General features: G+C 44.0%; 2 protein-coding genes across 5 annotated transcripts; one reads left to right on the top strand and one right to left on the bottom strand.

The window, feature by feature from the left end:
• The first annotated feature begins 99 nt into the window (after positions 1-99).
• On the top strand, positions 100-6466 carry selp (selectin P). Of its 4 annotated transcripts, none has more exons than XM_034531753.1 (17): positions 100-156; positions 250-328; positions 408-794; positions 891-998; positions 1724-1909; positions 1998-2189; positions 2679-2870; positions 3016-3201; positions 3327-3509; positions 3597-3782; positions 3950-4135; positions 4223-4408; positions 4576-4761; positions 5011-5199; positions 5300-5488; positions 5956-6069; positions 6165-6466. In XM_034531753.1, exons 1-17 carry the CDS (start codon positions 142-144, stop codon positions 6233-6235), a joined length of 2835 nt encoding a protein of 944 aa, XP_034387644.1. In that variant the 5' UTR covers positions 100-141; the 3' UTR covers positions 6236-6466. The 4 variants fall into 4 exon arrangements, with proteins under 4 accessions (XP_034387644.1, XP_034387646.1, XP_034387643.1 ...); XM_034531755.1 differs by having other exon boundaries at positions 123-156; positions 232-328; positions 3597-3641; positions 3995-4135; XM_034531752.1 differs by having other exon boundaries at positions 123-156; positions 232-328.
• A 2152-nt stretch (positions 6467-8618) lies between these two features.
• On the bottom strand, positions 8619-19179 carry lmx1a (LIM homeobox transcription factor 1, alpha). The gene is made up of 7 exons (XM_034531324.1): positions 18989-19179; positions 13341-13561; positions 12046-12224; positions 11291-11368; positions 10776-10860; positions 10228-10404; positions 8619-8761 (listed from the first exon to the last, which is right to left on the bottom strand). Exons 1-7 carry the CDS (start codon positions 19177-19179, stop codon positions 8619-8621), a joined length of 1074 nt encoding a protein of 357 aa, XP_034387215.1.
• Between the last annotated feature and the right edge of the window lie 1692 nt (positions 19180-20871).

The following is a 20871-nucleotide window of genomic DNA, read 5'->3' as shown; positions in this document are numbered from 1 at the left end:
TGTGTCTATGTGTGTGGTGCATGTGTGTCTGTGTATGACTTATGGGTGGTGTCCTTCCTGAAAGGAAGTTACATTAAAAAGTGATATTACAAAATTGGTTATTGAGTAATTCCCTGCAGGAGCATTAATACCACTTTGCCAATGATTGTCAGCAAAGTGAGTACATGCAACGACAAGCTTGAGTGACTTACGTTTCACACTTTTATACGTTTATGAAAAAGAAAAAAAAAGAATCTCTTTATATTTCAGATGTTTCAAGAACCAGTTGAGACGAGACAAAGCCTGCGTCGCATGTTGCTGATAGTTGCATTCATTGCATTTGTCCAAGGTAGGTCTGCTTAATCTTAAAGGAATCAAACTCTTTCAGACTCCTCTTTGTCTTACCGTGTGTGCCCCGAACCGTATAGACCTGAGCAGCGAGGGAGGAGCACAGGCATGGACCTACAACCACAGCACCACTCCGAACCGCAGATGGCTTGAGGCCCGCGAGTGGTGCCTTAAGCACTTCACAGACATGGTGCCCATCCGGAGCCGGGAGGAGAACGACTTCATGAACACCGTGCTGCCGTTTAACCGAGGATATTACTGGATAGGCATCGGCAAAGAGGGAGAAAAGTGGGTCTGGAAAGAAACCCATGAGAGGGTGCCCAAAGATGCTCAGAATTGGGCGTCGGAGGAGCCAGATAACATAGAAGCTCAGGACTGTGTGGAGATTTACATTAAGAGGGAGAAAGACACGGCCAAGTGGAACAATGAGAGCTGTAAAAAGAAGAAGGGAACCATCTGCTACACTGGTAAAACACCCCGTATTATACTAGATGTACACATTTACTGACTCCTGTAGACTTATTATAGCATATTATAGCACCCTGTGTGTGTGTGTATGTTAGACTCGTGTACAAAGGACTCCTGCAGTACCAATGCAGACTGTGTGGAGACCATTGGAAACTATGCCTGCCGGTGCCATCCTGGTTTCCTGGGGCCACGGTGCGAAGAGGGTGAGCAAACTTTTTTTCTTAATGTATTTAAGGGGAGACATAAAGACAAAAACATTGTTTTGTCTTGCGTTGGTCAATTGTGAGTTGTTGGGCTATTTTGCTTCCAGAATGTGTCTTTTATTATATTAGTGGAAAGAAAACATCCAAAATACACATTAAGGTGTTCATTTTACTACACTTTGTCTATTTGCATCTGTAGATATCTCCAACATTCACCAAAAGTAAGCATTAGATAATGCATCACAATAATAAATAAAAACATTGTTGTTATTAAAGTAGTCAACTGAAACAAGGTGTACCCTATTCTCCTGTAGGAGGTTTACAATGCATATGTATAAAGGCAGTTTCCTCAAAGTGATTTTTATTACTGGAAATCTCCACTTAAGTAGCACTTACATTCCCATTTACATTTTTGTAGGTTTTTTACTAAGGATTTTGTAGACATATTATTCATTGCCTGATTTATTTAACATTGTGTTCCTAAATCTATGGCAACATCTTTGCAAAGCTCCATCCAATGTTCAGATTTCATGTTGTTGTATGCAGATTCGCACAAGTTTGATAAAAGAATGCCTAATTTGCTAGTTATCAACAGGAAGTTTCATGGTGATATATTACGAATGAACTAATATCTGTTTGCCCTATTCACCTGAGGTGTCTCCCCTTAAGCCAAAAAAAATTAAATAATATACCGATCTTTATGTTTCCTTTTTTTTGTTCTTCAGCAATCGCATGCCCACCCTTGCTGGATCCAGAACGAGGTTCTCACAACTGTTTCCATCCCCACGGGTCCAATCGTTTCAACTCTTCCTGCCGTTTCCACTGTGAACTCGGCTTTCAGTTGGTCGGCGTGTCACGACTCCGATGCCAAGCCAGCGGACGGTGGAACCACCCCGCCCCTCTGTGTCGAGGTACTGGATCTCAGCAATGCCAAAAATATTTGTTATTTCACCTGTTTAAAGTTACAAGGAAAAATGTTTCTCACTGCCCTTATCTTAGTCGAACGGTGTCCAGTTCTGAACCCCACCAGCGTCGGTGCAGGTAGTCTGAACTGCAGCCACCCCATCGCCCCTTACAGCTACAACTCCACCTGTGGGGTCAGGTGTGATGAGGGCTACGAGCACAGCGGGCCTGACCAGATACGCTGTGACCTCATCGGCCAGTGGACGGCCAGTGTCCACGCATGTACAAGTAAAGTGACTGTCATTATCTTTGAATGTCAAATTAAACCCAATGTCTCTAGAGACATTTGGACTTTTGATTTTAGTAATTGTATTTTCTATCCGAGTATCTTTTGTGAATTTCTCTACAACTGACACTATTCATGTAACTTCCTTTTTTTTTTGCAAAATGGACTGCTTTTTCTAATACTTAGCATGGCCTCAATGTGAAGTCACGTCCTGTCCATACTGCACAGCAGATTATGTTCAGGTCACACCTGTCATCACTTTACTTCACACTCATTTGTCTGCATTCTGAAACAAACATTGTCATTGAATGTGTGGTAGGCGGATACAGTTTCCCTTGGCTGTAAATTATGTCAGCGTGGTTATTCAAATCCCCCCACCCCCATGCTCATGGCATGTTTATAAAGGTGGAGTCATAATGGACGTGTATCATAGGGACATTGACTTCAATTGAGTGGACTAACTGTGATTCGTATCTCTTATCCCACCACAGTTAAAAAGTGCTCCCCCATTTCCTTTCCTGCCACGGGCAACGTGACCTGTGTGAATCTGGATGCTCCGGAGCCTTTCTCCTTTGGCTCGCGCTGTAACTTCACCTGCCAGGAAGGCTACCACCTGACCAGAGAGGACACAGTCACCTGTCTGGCCTCGGGACAATGGAGCAACCCGACCCCTACATGCGCAGGTGGGTCACAGGAATTATGTTGGGGCTCCCTAAAAGCAACACAAGCTTCCTGCTCTGATGAGTGATGGTGTTTCTTCTTCTTCTTCTTCTTCTTCTTCTTCTTCTTCTTCTTCTTCTTCTTCTTCTTCTTCTTCTTCTTCTTCAGTGGTGCAGTGCAGCAGTTTGAAGGCTCCACCTCATGCCTCCATGCAATGCCATGACCCTTTAGGAAAGTACAGCTATGGCTCAATATGCACTTGGCAATGTGAAGAAGGATTTGATCTGATTGGCACAAACGTGACGACATGTTCTTCACAGGGCAACTGGAGTTGTGCACTTCCTGTTTGCCTGGGTATGGCCACAGATGATGAAGCCTGTTGTCATTGCTCCTTTAATTCAGCCGTGTATTCATTTATTTAATGTATTACTTGTTGTGTGTGTGTAATAGTCTCTCCCCTGTCTCTGGATTCCTTCAAGCTAAGCGGTGTGACCCAATAGATCCTCCTCATGGCTCCCTAAACTGTTCTGACCCAAATGGTTCCTTCAGTTTTGGTTCTGTGTGCACGGCAGCCTGTGACGAGGGCTTTCTACCGAATGGGACAGCCGGCCCTGAGTGCACCTCCCTGGGCACGTGGAGCGCAGACTTACCACATTGCCTGGGTAAAAAACATTAAACAATTAAATAGAATCTCAGTCTCATGATCTTTATTTCTGAAAAATGTATATTGTTGTCTCCCCCCTTTCCAGCGAAGACATGTCCGACCCTGAGCTCTTCCTCTCACGGCTCCTTAGGCTGCTCTGATCCTCATGGAGAGTTCAGCTTTGGTTCACGGTGCACGTCAGCTTGTGAGGAGGGTTTTCTCATGAATGGGACGGCTGACACAGAGTGCACCTCGCTGGGCACGTGGAGCGCACACATCCCACATTGCTTGGGTAAAGAAAATAACAACAGAAAGACGTGCATAAACCTCTATAATGATCTGTTTTTCACAAACAACAGAGGAGCTCTTAATTGAATGGTTTAGATGGCTTGACCGTACGTCTTTACCATGTGAAGCTCTTCAATATATTTGGTTCTCCTTCTCCTTGTTGCCCTGCAGCTAAAAGATGTCCCGCTGTGAGCTCTCCCTCTCACGGCTCCTTAGGCTGCTCTGATCCTCATGGAGAGTTCAGCTTTGGTTCACGGTGCACGTCAGCTTGTGAGGAGGGTTTTCTCATGAATGGGACGGCTGACACAGAGTGCACCTCGCTGGGCACGTGGAGCGCAGACTTACCACATTGCCTGGGTAAAAAACATTAAACAATTAAATAGAATCTCAGTCTCATGATCTTTATTTCTGAAAAATGTATATTGTTGTCTCCCCCCTTTCCAGCGAAGACATGTCCGACCCTGAGCCCTTCCTCTCACGGCTCCTTAGGCTGCTCTGATCCTCATGGAGAGTTCAGCTTTGGTTCACGGTGCACGTCAGCTTGTGAGGAGGGTTTTCTCATGAATGGGACGGCTGACACAGAGTGCACCTCGCTGGGCACGTGGAGCGCACACATCCCACATTGCTTGGGTAAAGAAAATAACAACAGAAAGACGTGCATAAACCTCTATAATGATCTGTTTTTCACAAACAACAGAGGAGCTCTTAATTGAATGGTTTAGATGGCTTGACCGTACGTCTTTACCATGTGAAGCTCTTCAATATATTTGGTTCTCCTTCTCCTTGTTGCCCTGCAGCTAAAAGATGTCCCGCTGTGAGCTCTCCCTCTCACGGCTCCTTAGGCTGCTCTGATCCTCATGGAGAGTTCAGCTTTGGTTCACGGTGCACGTCAGCTTGTGAGGAGGGTTTTCTCATGAATGGGACGGCTGACACAGAGTGCACCTCCGTGGGCATGTGGAGCAGAGGAATACCCCACTGTCTGGGTAATAAATCATTATATATTATATTGGAGATGCACTTGGCATGTATTCCCTCCTGCTGTGTGCACATTACTGCACACTTGTGATTTGGAATGTGGGTTTACATCTGTCCATACATTCATTTATATCACAACACACCAGCTGTGTCATTAACGTGGTCCTGAATGAATAATTAGGCCTTGAAGGGAATACCCAGAAGATGAGGATTATTTGGTCCAAAAGCTGATGGTCATATTTTGTTGTAATCTACAGCGCAGCCATGCCCTCTACTGGCCAAAGCTCCACAACATGGGAGGATAAATTGCAGTCATCCATACGCCTCTTTCAGCTATGACTCCCACTGTGACTTTGAATGTAATGAGGGCTTCCGGCGGAGAGGAACACCAACTCTGACGTGCAACAACTCCGGTCACTGGAGTCAAGATCTACCCACATGCCAACGTGAGAGCTCGCAGTACCTTCAACTTCCCTTTGTCATGCTGGTGTTCAAACGGCTGATCCAATGTCAGTCGTTACAATTTCTGTCCTTTCCACATGCCAGCTGTCCAGTGTGAAGCCATTCGGGCCTTGCCTCTATCACTGTCGATGAACTGCTCCCATCCTTTGGGGAACTTCAGCTTCAGGTCCCAGTGTCTCTTCTCCTGTGAAGAGGGGTTCTCCCTGAATGGCACAGAGGTGCTGCTCTGCTCCTCCTCCGGGTTTTGGAACGACAGCCGGCCTAACTGCACAGGTACATCGATGTTTGTCTGCGTGATCACACGAACACATGGCAATGCCAACATGCCGATATAAAGCAATGCTTTTAAATCTAAATAATATAAAATAAAAACTACACCTGAGGCTGATGGGAATCTCATTAGTTTGACTGTATGACTTTTGACATGAATGTGTGGCGCTAGAGGAGGAGTTCAGGTCTTCAGGTAGATGATGAAATATTTTACTGGATGAGTGAAAACGTTGACCTGCCGGTGGCGCTAGAGAGAAAGTCACTAAGAATCTAGAATCCATCCTCTGGTGACCATGAATTGTCTGTGCAAACTTTCAAGGTAATCCATCTAATTCTTGTTGCAGTCGGACCAAAGTGGTGGAATTGTGATGAATAATCTGTGGATCATGGATCATGCAACATGAAGATATAACAACATAAAGTTGTAAAAACCTTGTATTGACTGTGATCCTCATGTGTTCTTGTGCAAGGCATTCTAGTGCAGAGGGCGGCATTGCTGCTGTCTGTGGGTATCGGAGCCTTGGTCGCCGTGCCGCTTGTCCTCCTTGGACTGGCTTTGATTATAATGCGATTTAAGAGAAGAGGTGAGAACCACCGAGGTGCTGCTGTGCAGTTTCACACATACGTCATGCGGCAGCACTCACAGCGTATCCCTGATCCTTGCTTCTGATCTTTGCAGGAAAAACAAACATGTCTGATGCACCTGCGTGGGGAGACAGAGAGAATCCAGCATTTGATTTTGAGACTTGATTTTTATTTTATTTTTTTCAATAAATACTTTTGAAATATTGCCGCCTATTGCTGGCTGTTACAATATTAATCCTGGTAGTTATTGTATGATAATGGTACCATACCTTAACTGTGATTTTAAATTTAACATTTTTGCTTGAAAAATCTTCCCATTTTCAGTTTTAAAAGACATAAAATAAAATGTGCTTGTATATTGCTTGATTTTTAATAAACAAATAGAAACGTCCTGAATCTGACTTATTTTATTAGCCGTACATCAGGCATGTGATCAGGTTTTGGCATTCTTTGTTGACCGTGTCCAGTGTAATTTGGGACAGTATTGCGGTGACCCCTGTGTTGCTGGTGCCCACCTTTGCCCTCCTCAATAAGAACCAATACTTTGGGATTACCAAACTGCCACAAAGTGTCGGTTCAGCATATTTAGTGACCAGAAAGCTCCCGTCACTGAGTGGTAATGAGGTGATATATTATCAGTCTCAGTGCCATGTGTCACACTGGGCACTGATCCCACATTTAGCCACATTAATTACAGTGTTCTGAATTAAATTGCCTCACATGGTGATACAAAACATGGTTCACATTAGGGCTGATTTATACTTACTAATACAGGTCCATTGTCTGTTTAAGTATGTAATTTCTATTGTATGGCTGTATCTAATGTATGGAATATTCCCTGTGTATTTGTGCCAATAGTAGACCCCCAGACTTGTGCTGGCAGTGGCCAATGGAGTATCTTCAGCAAAGCGTGTGCATCTGTCTTGGCGCTGCAGCAGCGTGAAGCCAATTATAGCGGTTAAAAGACAGAGGGTTTGTGGCCCGTGGTTGGCATGAAGGGTGCAATAAATAACCACACTGTCGACAGGAAACTGTTTGGCTACCATCAGAATAATAATGAGGTTATTGCTACCTGCTGTGACCGTATGATCACGGTTTGATTATTTTTCTCATCCCACCCACTGCTGCTGGCAACCATATTTGCGTCGTGCCAACTGTGCACAGACTCGCGCACAAGAAGAGGGAAAGAAAGCCCTGCAGGTGACCACCTTGGCTTCCTTCCCTGATATGTAAGTCTGCCTTCTCTCCCTTCATCTGCCTCTAAAGATACACAAGGAACCACATTATGATACTTTAGTCCCAACAACAAAGAGTGTTGTTCCCCCTGACACGTGCGCACATCGACACACGCACAGGCCAGACACTTAGAGCAGATACAGACACAGATACAAAGGCAGACTCAAAGAAACACACACTTAGTATACTCTGCTGCACACTTCTTTGGCTCTGGTTGGCAGGAGCATACCGCGGTGACAGACAGTTAGATTGTTCCTGACCATTGACTTGCGCTCTCTGCTCTGCAAGGTCTGATTTCATAGTGGGAAATATGAGATGGGTCCAGGAGAGGGTTCATGCCTGGGGCAAGGAGGCACTCCATACAGTGGGGGCTTCATATCTTTGTGTCACCCTGGGCATTCTCCCCTGAAACAGCTTTCAGCCCCTCCGTTGTCTGGAGCCCCCCCCCCCCCCCCCCCCCCCACCCACCCTGGGTTTTCTCAGCCTTCCTCCCCAGGATTGGTGCATTCCACCTGGGCACAGTGCCTGGGTGGTCCCCCCCCCCCTAACCCCCGCCTCCCACCCTCTATGACTTGAGGATGGAAAAGGCAGAAAAATGCGGCGAGGGCCTTTGACCGAGAGGAGCACAATGTGAGCGTTGATGATGGCGGCGTGGATGTGATGCTTACCCGCCACTGACCCATACAGCTGTCATAGCCCAGCATTTCACAATCTGACGATCCACCAGGGGAGATGTCTCGCTGACCTGTCACCCAGATTGGACTGATAAGCACCGAGGATGGACTGACCCGGCTCTAACCCTCAGCGCGAATACCCCATCCTCATAATGAATCAGCCGGAGATCCGTGCTCACTGTGCCACACACATGTTACCCTAAACATTCACTGTGTCGTAACCATTATTTATTGATCCTCGTTGATTCATTCAAGATAAACATCATACACGCGCACATTGTGAGAATAAATACAAATACACACCCAAACAGTTATTTACATTAGTAGACGCAGTTCCTAATATCATAATCTAACATTCAAACATAGTGAGAGAGGTCCGACAGTATCGTGCATACACAGGAGCCCGTGTCGTACGGTGGGATCGTAAAGCATAAGAGGCAGTAGTGTAATCATGTTTACGTGCACGTGCACGTGGTATATTGCACGGTATCACCGTGTACCCACGTCCCCTTCGGCGGGGATTTTGCAACCACTTCTTCATCGGCCTTGTGCACGGTACAGACAGATAAGTGACGCGACTGGAGAGCGATGCAGGGTGAGGGAGACGCGGCGCTTCTCACTGAGTCCGACCTTCGACCTCAGGAAGTGAAGTAAGAGTCCTGCATGGAGTAGAGGCGGTCGATAGGGGTGAGCAGAGACGAGTCACCCAGGGACAGGCAGTCGCTGTCAGACACATGACACAGAGGGTCTCTGTCCATGTCGCCATACAGACCCTTAAAACCTAAGAAAGACACAAAGTCATTGATCACTTTTTTTAAAGCAGCACTTCAACTGTTTTACACATGAAGTTCTGTGTATTCGGCATTAGAAGTACTATTCAGCCTGTGAAAACAGCTTTCCGTCTTCTGCTTCAGCCTCTGCTTTATCAATTTTGACCATCTTTGACCCAATTTTATGGAAGTGCTGCCTTAAGTAAAAAGAGGGGTTGTAAGGGAATTTAAAGCACCATTCTGAATACTTCTCCACCCACTCCTCCTTTTCCAAGACTGCAGTAATGTGAGCAGACAAGTGCAAAACGGTGGTAACGCGGCTCAGAGGCCATCCTTACCAAGATAAATCTACTTTAGGAGCAACAGAAGTCAGACGGCGGCTGGCAGTGCCACGGTTTTACATTCTGAGGCTCACGTTACTGCAGCTTTTTACAAGTGTGTCGGAGAACTACAGAGGCCTCCGAGTACTGCAAAAACACAAAAGGCCCTCTCCAGAGCCAGCATGTGGTTTGTCTATTCTGGGCTACCGTAGAAACATAGCAGTAGATAAAGAGGATCCGCTCCATTTTAAAGATATCGAGGGCTCTTTTTAAGCTAATGTAAACACAACGATTCTTAGTTTGAGGTGATTAAACATTAATGAAAACATAGTTATGAATACTTTTTTTCTCCATTTCTGTCAATAGAAATGAAACACACTGGCCCTTTAAAATTAATGTTTCACACTACAAGGGATGGATAAAATAACTATAAGAAAATCCATTAATGTACCGTCTGTTTCAACTATATGTGCATTTGTCTTGTTCAGTGTTGATGTGTGTTATGTGCCTCAGTGTTATATATGTGCTTATACTGTAGGTGCACTTTGCTTTTGCTTATTTGTTAATCGGTTTTGTGTATACGTTACTGGCTGCTTATCGATGAATCTTAGTTTCATTGTGTTAGGCTGCCTTTAAAAAATCTGTCCGTGGACCGCAGATGAAAATTGTCCTCTTTGGCTAACTCTGGCTCATTTACAGTTTTACTGTTGCTTTGTGTGCATTGTCCCCGCAAAATAAACAAATAAATACAAAATCCCTTCAAGAATATATAATGTTAATGTTTTTTGTGCTGGAGAGATTTTCATCCAGGTCAGTGTTGGTTGTTTCGTGAAATTGCATTATATTGTTATTTTCCACTGTTTTGACATTATGTTGGACAGCTTGACAGAATGTTGCACGAGCGTTCAATGCAAAGTGGAGCTTCTCCACAAATTGAATCGCATGGAAACAATCACCAAGAGAGAGTAATGTTTTTTTTTAATTTAGACCTAAAAAGCTAAGAAAAGGAAAAGCGAGTTTTTCTACAGCATAAGGACACAGGGACGGAAACTGAGGTCCAAATTTGAGAAAAATTAACAAACTATTGTGCATTTTAAATTAACAAAATCCCACTGACAACAACTATTTGTGTCTTTTTTCTGTTCCGAGGTTTTTACCGTAGGGGTGCATGTGATCCCCTGGCATCTGAGGAGGGGTCAGGCCCTGTCTGAAGGGGTCCATGTCATAGTCCTGCAGCTCCAGCGTGGTGAGTCCCATCTGCTGCTGCTGCTGCTGACCGTGGGTGAAGGACCCCAGGTGCTCCAGCTCAGATGTCAAACCGCCACAGGAGGGCGCTGTGGGACACAGGAGACACACAGGAGCTGTGTTTACTGCTATCTGTTACAGTAACGCTTTTGGGCTACCTTCACGTTGCTAGAGCCATTTAGCATCGTTACAGCTCCATTATAATTGACTTTGGAGATTTTAAAAACTATGTCATCAATCTGGTATTCAGCTTTATCTGACCTGGTATTGTTTTGTTTTTTGTCTACTAAAAGATACTTTGAAAAAACTCACTGGTACATTGTACAAGATTTTCTTTTAAGTAAAATGTACATTTTTTCTTTGTATATTAGTTTTTTGTTGAAAGGAGATATATATCCTACTTGTATCTTTAGTATATCATATTGCATGGGAGTAAATTATTCAAACATTATCCATATACCTGTGTGATGTGATGGATGCTCTCGCTGCTCCTGAGTTTGATGCTGCTCCTGCTGCTGCTGCTGTCTCCTGGCCAGCTTCTTCATCTAAAAAAAAAAAACAGCAGGCATAAGTCTCACATACAGGCCCAGTGTACAACATTGGTATGACTCCACAGTCCCTCTGCCACCCAGACGTACGACTGTGTTCACTCAATTGCAAAGTATTAACAGTGAGGTAAAGGACATCTTTCAGTGGAGGAGGGGAAAACTACACATGAGTCCACTTTGTGAGGAAATATGGGGATTAATCTGCAGTGATCTCGCAGTGAGATGTCATCAGTTTCCTGTATGAAGAGATAACCAGGCTGATTTCCAGTCTGGCATACATACACGGTGCAGAAAGAGTCCTTTTATTAGTAGCGCATATGACTGTGTGCGCGCGTGTGTGTGTGTGTGTGTGCGCGTGTGTGTGTGCGCGTGTGTGTGTGTGTGTGTGTGCGTGTGTGTGTGTGTGTGTGTGTACACTTTGTATTACTTTGGCTCTTTGGTTCTGGAACCAGACCTGCACAACCCGGACGCTCAGACCAGTCTCTGCTGCCAAGGTCTCCCTTACCTTGGATTAAGATTCAGGGGGAGGAAAAGGGGAGAAAGTTAGAATGGGAGGGTCACACTTGGAAAATAGAAATAGAGAAGAGGTCACTTGAAGGTTGAACAAAAACCTCTATTACTTCACCAATCCAACTCAAACAAGGAGGAAAGGATAAAGCATTTAGAAATGACTTGTTTTGCAATATCTGCTCTTTTGCTTTGTAATTTAGCTATGGCTAAATCTATATAGATCTATTTATACAGTATAGCTGTACACTTTAGGGCTAACTTCTATATTTGTTTCTGCATTGAAATGTTATCTAATTGTTCTTATCTGAACAGCATGAGAGCAACACATGACTTAATGGTTTTCTGTCCACATTCCATAAAAATGTAAGATGTCCTCACGATAAAAAAAGATTACAAATTATTATTTGGTTAAATGAAAACTAGAAAACGACCCCCCCTGTAGAATTATGATTCTGTTGCTTGCTCATTTCTACCTTAGTCTGTTAAATCCTGATTAAAATGTATTACATTTTTCAGTTTTTTGTATGAATTACAGTACATTTTTTTAAAAGAAATGACAAGTTTGAGACACAAAAGCACGTGTGCAACGAAGCCTTTGTTATATCTGGAACAGAAGCTGCAGGGCAGGAACTACAGTCCCCCAGACTACTGAACACAGAATAAACACTCTACCTTTCGGCAAGGCTTCGATGAGACCTCAAAGGAGGCTTTAAAGGTCCGTCTTTGTTGAGTCGTCAGAATAGTGCGCGGCCTTTTGGGACGTTTGCTGTCCAGGTCTTCTGATCTAACTCGTCTGCCTGTAACTCTTCCAGATTCCTCCTCCTCCTCCTCTTCTTCATCCTCACTTCTACCTAGGGGGCAGAGATTATTGAAAAGCACATGTTTATTCACAACCAAGCGTTCTCACATGGAAGACAGGCGGATAAAACAAAGAGAAAACCTCTGCCATCAATCTGAGACATTCAATGCATTGTTTGCATTCTGCTATTTTCGGATTACGAGTTTTAGTCAAACCACTTTTCATCAATTTGCTTGATTTCTGCTTCAGTTTGTGGTTGCCTGAATTTCCCAGAATGCTTTTTAGCAACCTGGAGTGATCCTGGACCCCTTGAATTTATCATTGAATAGATGGAAAAGTGGTAGCCAGTGGCAGTTTTAGTCATATACGTTTCCATAAAAGCATAATTTCATCAATATTGGACACCTAATCATATTGTCTTGCAGGAAAACTGTACGCCAAACCAGTGGGTTGTTTTGACCAAGTGTTATCTTCTCATGGTACTGTTGGGTTATTTACCCAAAATAAAATAAGATCATATTGAACTAGACAATCGGCCAATGTCAGCTGGGACCAGCTCCAGCACCCCTCCCCCTCCCCCGCGACCCTGCGAGGGATAAGCGTTTGAAGATAATGGATGAATGGATGACCGAGACAATACGTTCAAGTTGTCTTATTGTTAGTTCTCCAAAATGAACTGCAAAGGACACACATGACTAACAATCAGTAACAACAAGTGACAAGAGTCGATCGCAACAGTTTTCCACCGTGCCATATTTTCCAAATCCACCATACCACTGGGTCAAAACAACCCCACGGTCTTGTCTTGTCGAACCCAGTATTGATGCACTGTGTCATTGGTGTGCGCACACACACACACACACACACACACACACACACACACACACACACACACACACACACACACACACACACACACACACACACACACACACACACACACACACACACACACACACACACACACACACACACACACACACACACACACACACACACACACACACACACACACACACACACACACACACACACACACACACACACACACACACACACACACACACACACACACACACACACACACACACACACACACACACACACACACACACACACACACACACGTACACACACGTACACACACGTACACAAACCCAACCTGTACCTGTGTCGGAGGAGGTCGGGCTGGCCACACACCGGTGATAGTCCTCTCTGGCACACAGTAGCTGTCCCTCCCTGAGGACACAGCGGTCGCCGGTCTGCAGGCGGCAGGAACAAACGCTGCAGGTGAAGCAGCGCAGGTGGAACACAGCGCCGCCGGCCCGCATCACCAGTTCAGCGGGAGAGACGGCCTCCGCACAGCCCCCACAGCACACTGCAAACAGCCTGGAGAGAGGGATGGGTGGGTGGGGGGGTGTAAGAAATAGAGAGAAACTGTGAGAGCTCAGTAAATAACAGAGAGCGATGCTTTTGTTTGGCCGCCGAGAGCTCGAGTATAAGCTGAGGCACTTGAGGACCCCTCACACCTCCGTAAGAAGGGACTCCATGAGAAAAGAGAACGTGCTCGGTTGACTTGGGGAATGTTGCTGAGTCGAGCTGTCACTCAAAACAACTGCCAACCTGACTTCTCCCCTCTCCTCCTCCTCCTCCTCCTCCTCCTGCCCCGACCACTCAGACACATACCCTCGGCGTGGCGGGTGTGCATCTTAGCGCCCGGCAACCAGGACTGGTGGGCTTAGCCTCAGAGACTGTTGCCGTGGCTCCGGCTGCCTTGTCCGAGGCTGTGCTCCCGGGGAGGCAGGAGAAAAGCTCTCGGCAGGCCATGGCTCCAGGCAGAGGGGGGGAATCAGATCTCCCGGTGGGAGAGGCTGAGCCGCCGGTCCCATGAATTATCTGCGGAATTATCCCTAAGTCTGCTTTACTAGAGCGGGACAAAGGCAGAGCCGGCCCCCGAGCAGCAGGACCATTGTCCGCTGGCTGGCACCGCGGCATTTTGGGTCTGTCACGCAGGATGATGCGTCATCATTCTGGAGCTGCCGTTTGTCTGCAGACCCGACTGGGTCACCAGACCAGGCAGCTCAGATGCATGAGAAAGTGACAGCTTTTTTTTCTCCACGTTTTTTTTTGTTTTCACATGAAAATACTTCAAGAGGCCCAAAAGGAGAGCCCACATATGTCACTGATTCAAGCTGAGATTGTTTTTCTTTTCTTTTGCTACTTTGTAGATGAAATAGGGGCATTAGAGGGAAATACATTTATTTTTAACTTTATACTCATACAAATAAATCCCCTAAATAAATGTAGAATATTTTCCTTTATTTTATTTTGGCTTCTTATGAAGAACCACACCCATCATATCTTGTTTCAATAGAAAACAATTATGATTCACATTTTATTGTATTAAATATATAATATATTTGTATTTAATTCTTCATTTGTGTGTTTTATTTCAGACGGATGTGATTATGGTTTTTAATGAAATTATACTGTGTCACATGCACTTTCAAAGCAATTGTACTAGGCAGAAAAATAGATTTAAATAGAGAAATATAAGGATTTCCATTTGTGGTGTGGCACTTTCATGCCTCGAGCAGTTCTAACATAAAAGTGAGAATAAGCTGAAATATTAGCAGTAGGTGATTTCAGTGAATCCAAGATGTCACATTAGCTTGTAAGTGAAACAAATATTGTTTTTGACTTCCTTTTCAATGCATGCTAAATGGAAGTTCAGCACAATATTTACAAACAAACAAAACCTCTGACGAAACATTAACCAAACAGCCGGGTTGAGACATCCCTGTCAAAAGGTCTGGAGCTGCAACATCCTAAAGACAAACATTGCTGGGACCTCTCACTGTTGCTATGGGGTCGCTAGGGAAACGGTAAAGCCCATTCCCAGCAGCTCAGGAGGGTCAGCCGGGCTGGTTGACCCATCCGAGTCGTCTGCCCACCGCGGCCTCAATGGTATGCGCTTTAATATGGCAAACATACCGTCTGCGGTGTGTGCATTCCTGTGGCAACGCAAGATGCATCGACGCAAACGCGTTCAAAGGAAGTGTGGCAGAAGAAATAGCCGACATGTTTCTGGGTTTCTATGACGCAGCAAAGTGCTCGATTTAACGTCCCGTCACGATGCATTCACGGTTTTTGAGCTTGTGCAGTCGGTCGTATCGTACCCCGGCGTTGTTAATGCAAAGGTAAGAGGACCTGCGATGCGAGTGGAGCAGCTCAAGGTGTTTAATATTTCAGAGTTTCCGTTGACATGATTGGCCCGCGGGCTCTGCCAGGAGAGCAGGAACACTCGGTCACGCTGGAGTTTAGACATGGCAATTAGTGACTAGATCATTACAGAGAAATAAGTCAGCAGAAACCTGCACTCCTCCACACCGACGAGGCCGGGGTCAGCCACTCTCACGGTAGATGCAGTGTATAACACACACACGCACACAAACAAACACACACACACACACATTTACTCCCCAGCAAAGCCCTCCTCTCCCATTGTTCTGGCCCTGACTTCAGTGCTGACCTTTGGCAGACAGACTGCTGGTCTAGTGGACATGCAGAGGAACAGATCCTGTTTCTGGATCAGGTTAACCTGGATCCTTTTGCCACTGAACACACAAACGCACACACACACACATACACACACACACACACGCACGCACACACACACACACACACTGACAGAAGAGCGTGTATCTGCGGGTCAAGTGCACCGCCAGCCGTACCGCTGATCTGACGACCGATCTGCTGTCCCGTCCACTGAACCGTTTAGCCGAACTACACACCGACAGTCTGAGCAACCGGAACGTCACACTGTCGGACATGAATTTGCATACCGCGTCATTAAAACGACCGAACAGTCTGACGTATGAATTATGTGTCCTGTGTGACTGCTTCGGGTGAATTACATGGACGATATGAGCGTGTTAGGAGTATCAATATCTCTGACACTCTTCCATCATATGTTACTGTAACACTGCCAAGGAAGTAGAGGCCTTTTTCTTCATATTACTGTTATTATTCATATCATTTATATTGTTGTCAATATTACATTTATTATTTATAAAAATGTATTCATCCCAAAAGGCAAATGTATTAATTAGTTCACCAAAGATGTCCAAAAGAAAATGTACTTAAATCATCATCTAAATATACTGAAAATTAGTACAGTTTAGAGAAGAAATACTCAACACAAATATCAATAATGCAATTTGTTTGAATTTTTTCATCCCTACTGGATAACAAGATTTGTGAACAGCATTTAGAATGTTGCTTGAAAATACCGGGGTATCTTTTTGCGTCGTTATTATGTTAATTATACCGGAACAAATCAGTATTTTCCCGAATACCGGGGAAGGATTTGGTTTAAGATTGCTCGGATGTGAACTTTATGTTCTGGCATAAATCCGTGCAATAATTTTGACATGTAAAATAGTTAACCATTCTGAATAATTATTGAGTGTATAGCCTCTTGGAGTCAGTATCATACAATCACATGACGACATGATGATTGAAGAGGAATAACAAAATATAAAACGTTTAACATTGTGGCATTAGTGTCTTCTCTCTTCCATGAGCAGACCAAACCCGGCTTTGACTCAGCACACATTGAAAAGGAAAACAAGGCCCGAGGATACAGCGTGTGGTTGGAGACAAATGTGGTCACAGTATGGAATAATCGTCACTTATGAGCTGGCTTCACTTATGAGCTGGCTTCACTTATGAGCTGGCTTCACACGAGTCCTGCATATCAAAAGAAGGGAGGGAGCAGAACGCAGCACTGGCACACTTTTTAAAACCCACATCAGTGGCGCTCACATGTTAGAAGGTGTCTTAACCCCAGACAGGACGAGAGGGAGGCGGAGAGGCCAGGCCTCAGAGGCCGGGCTCTGGCACCAGGCCTCCTGCTAATTGGTCAGGTCAGATATCTCACGGTCGGCTGGGTCGTCGTCCCATCGCTCGACACAGGGGCTGCTGTGAGCGGAGCTTTCCAGATGCTGCGGCACATAACGCCAGGGCTCATGGAGCGCACTGTCCCCCAAAATAAGTTCACGCCATCCTCAGCGTCTCCAGACCTTCTGACATATGGCTCTCTGCTAATTACCTCTCAGTCCTGCTCTTTTTTTTCCTCTGCGCTTTGATTCATTGATCACGATAAGCCCTTTGAATTGTGTGCTTTTACAAGAATCCACTTCCGTTAATGCATTACAAAATTCAAATGTTGAAATTAGTGCTTGAAAGTTATCCCCAAAAAAATGGTTTTAAGTGTTAAATGCGTTTTGGACCGGAAAGTGTACCACTTCTCGCCCGCTTGGCAGAACCACCGTCACTAAATTGTTCAGAAATAATGTGAGCGGCTGCCTGTAGGGTGTGCGGCTCTTGGCTCTTGTTTAGGTGAGAGCATGTTTTGGAGAAAGAATAAGGGGATGAGGCAGTGGGCTGGTAGGAGGGAGCCGGGCGATGGGTGATGGTTGTGGGAGAGGTTGTTTTTTTTGGGGGTGTGGGGGGGGCTCATCGACGAGACCATATGTTGTCCCCAGCTTGCAGTTGCCACGCCAATGGGCCTCGAAATTTTAACACATCTTGACAATGTGTCAGTTGAGCTCTACCCCTGGTTGTGTGCTGTGTGTTTGTGTGTGTGTTGTGTCTCAAGGTGTTACCGTGTTATTTTGTGTGTGCACGAGTGTGTGTGTGCGTGTGTGTGTGTGTAGATGTACACTAGTGCTCTCACATTCCAGCTCCCTCGCCACCCCTTCCTCCTCCAGTCACCTTGTTCTCTTAGTGCACTGTGCCAAGTTCCCTGCAAGTCAGCTTGCACCATATAAGCACGCACACAACTACACGTGTGCACACACTCATAACACAATCTTTTTGTCATAAACTATAAAATGTACTCACATGTAAAACATGCAAAACTAAGTAGGAATAGGATGTGTTTAAGTTAGTTTAAAGAGAAATGACTTATTTCACAACTCTCTCTCTATCCCTTTCTCTCTCATTTGCACACACACACCTACACACACACACACACACACACACACACACACACACACACACACACACACACACACACACACACACACACACACACACACACACACACACACACACACACACACACACACACACACACACACACACACACACACACACACACACACACACACACACACACACACACACACACACACACACACACACACACACACACACACACACACACACACACACACACACACACACACACACACACACACACACACACACACACACACACACACACACACACACACACGTTCTTCGTCAAGGTCAGATCTGGACAAGGGTTCCGTTGTCAAAATAGGCTTAATAACGCAGTAATATTTGGGCCCCAGGCCAAAAGCTAAAATAAAGTAAATAAAATGAAACAAAACAAAAACAGCCTATAACAAAGTAAGTAATATCTTAGTAGAACACCATAGTGATATGGACTTATTGGTGGTATTTGCAACAGTAGTGCCAAAGCGGAAACAGGACCATGAAATGAATTCATAATAGAAAATGTAAACATGAAAAAATATATATATATTTTAGCACATTAAATACATTTGAAATAAAAATTGTAATGAATCTATCCATAAAATGCAAGTAAATGCATCACAATATAAAATCAGATATGCTCAAACTAAAAAAATCTCTTTCCCTTGGATGAAGGTGAAAATGAGCTTCTCTTAGTCAAATGTATGCGTGCTTTATGATTTATGATTTGGACATCAGGAGAAAACCCAAAGAGTGAATGAAGAGTTCGGAGGACCATGCAGCACTCACTCGTCGTAGTCCCGCTTGCAGTAAAGTTTGCGGTCCCGCAGAAAGCAGGAGTTCGTGAGCGCGTCCCCGCACGCCGCGCACCGCACACACTCCTCGTGCCAGAGGCCGTCAGTGACTCTGAGCAGGAATCTGTCTCTGATCTGCCGGTGGCATCCGGCACACACTGCCCCCTGATCCATATCTGCAAACATGGCCAAATCCTTTAATTATACACACTTTTACCAGCTGCTGATAAGGCTGAGCAGCGTTTGACAGACAGGTCGTGGAACTGAACTGCGACTCTACGACGGGAAAAGTTGGTTAAAAAGGGAGCTTGTTTATTAAAAAAGTGTGTTTTATATATTCAGGCGTCAAGTGTGTTTTCATTTTTCTTGACTGTAGCTTAATTCGACTAAATATTACGTTATTTAGTCGAATTGAAAAACAAATATCAAGTTAAATTCATACAAAAAAAAATATTTTTTAAATATAACTTTTAGGCTTAAATGATACAATCATGCCATCAAGTTTTACCCCCCTATAAAATAACACCGGTTCGACCCATTACGAAGAATCGTTGTCAAACAGGCCTTTTATTCACCAAAGATAATTGATGGGAAATGAATATTGCACAAATAACAGTGTAAATACAGTTTTGTAAGTTCAAGAAGGCCATACCTTGCAAAGTGCGAGTTTCTCCAGACGGCAGAAAGTGTTCTCAGCCCTTCAGACCTCAGAGCATCACCGGAGCTCAACGTCCTGCAACTTGCTGCTCGAGGCAGAGCGCGAGCATCAAAGTTTCTCCTCAGAGCTTCCGACGACCTCTCTGAGTCCACCGGTATATTGACTAGTTAGGCTGTCTATCAATTATCCTATTAGGAGTGAACGGGAAGGACGGAGAGAGAGAGAGAGAGAGAGGGGGGGGGGGAAGGGGGGGGAAGGGGGGTAGAGAGAGAGACGTCCTGCAGGTGCGGGTTACCTCTCCTCCCCCTCCCCTCACCCTCTCTCTCTCTCTCTCTCTCTCTCTCTCTCTCTCTCTCTCTCTCTCTCCACATTGGATGGTACAAAGTTACCAGAGACGCACATGAAAGGGTTTTTTCTTTCATTATAAAGCAATAATGCATAAAGTACTTAGGAAGTAAAGTGCTGGTTGAAAGGTCATATTTCAAGGGTCACATTGCATTTCAAGATTGGTTATTGTTGCATGATAGATAGATAGATAGATAGATAGATAGATAGATAGATAGATAGATAGATAGATAGACAGACAGACAGGTAGATATAAATATATATATATATATATATATATATAGATAGAGATAGATTTACATATATATAGATAGATATAAATATATATATAGATATATTTATATAGACAGATATATATAGATATATCTATACAAAGATATAAATCGATCGATAGCTGATAGATAGAAAGATATATAGAGATAGATAGATGATATATAGAGATAGATAGATATAGATAGATTTATATATATATATCTGTCTATATATAGACAGATATATATATTTGATAGATATAAATATATAAAGATATATTTATATATATATATATATATATACAGATATATATAAACAGATATAGATATATTTAGATAGATAAATAGATAGATAGACACAGACAGACAGGTAGATATAAATATACATATATATATATATAGATAGAGATGAGATAGATTTACATATATATAGATATATTTATATAGACAGATATATATATATATATATCTATATGTATAGATATATATATAGATAGATATAAATAGATCGATAGCTGATAGATAGAAAGATATATAGATAGATAGATGATAGATATATATATATATATATAAACAGATATATATATGTATCGACAGATAGATTTATAGATAGCGTGATAGATA

The sequence above is a fragment of the Cyclopterus lumpus genome, chromosome 4 (assembly GCF_009769545.1).
Source record: "Cyclopterus lumpus isolate fCycLum1 chromosome 4, fCycLum1.pri, whole genome shotgun sequence".
Taxonomy (NCBI): domain Eukaryota; kingdom Metazoa; phylum Chordata; class Actinopteri; order Perciformes; family Cyclopteridae; genus Cyclopterus; species Cyclopterus lumpus.
This window is presented reverse-complemented; position numbering and strand designations above follow the sequence as displayed.

What these genes read in the sequence shown, in the direction of transcription:
- selp (XM_034531752.1), top strand. An exon ending in AGACTTACCACATTGCCTGG is followed by an intron (nt 3,510 to 3,596) that starts GTAAAAAACATT and finishes CCCCCTTTCCAG; the next exon opens with CGAAGACATGTCCGACCCTG. An exon ending in AATGCGATTTAAGAGAAGAG is followed by an intron (nt 6,070 to 6,164) that starts GTGAGAACCACC and finishes TGATCTTTGCAG; the next exon opens with GAAAAACAAACATGTCTGAT.
- lmx1a (XM_034531324.1), bottom strand. Translation starts at nt 19,179, where the DNA reads ATGTTTGCAGATATGGATCAGGGGGCAGTGTGTGCCGGATGCCACCGG. An exon ending in CATCGAAGCCTTGCCGAAAG is followed by an intron (nt 11,369 to 12,045) that starts GTAGAGTGTTTA and finishes TCTTAATCCAAG; the next exon opens with GTAAGGGAGACCTTGGCAGC. An exon ending in GGATCACATGCACCCCTACG is followed by an intron (nt 8,762 to 10,227) that starts GTAAAAACCTCG and finishes TGTCTTTCTTAG; the next exon opens with GTTTTAAGGGTCTGTATGGC.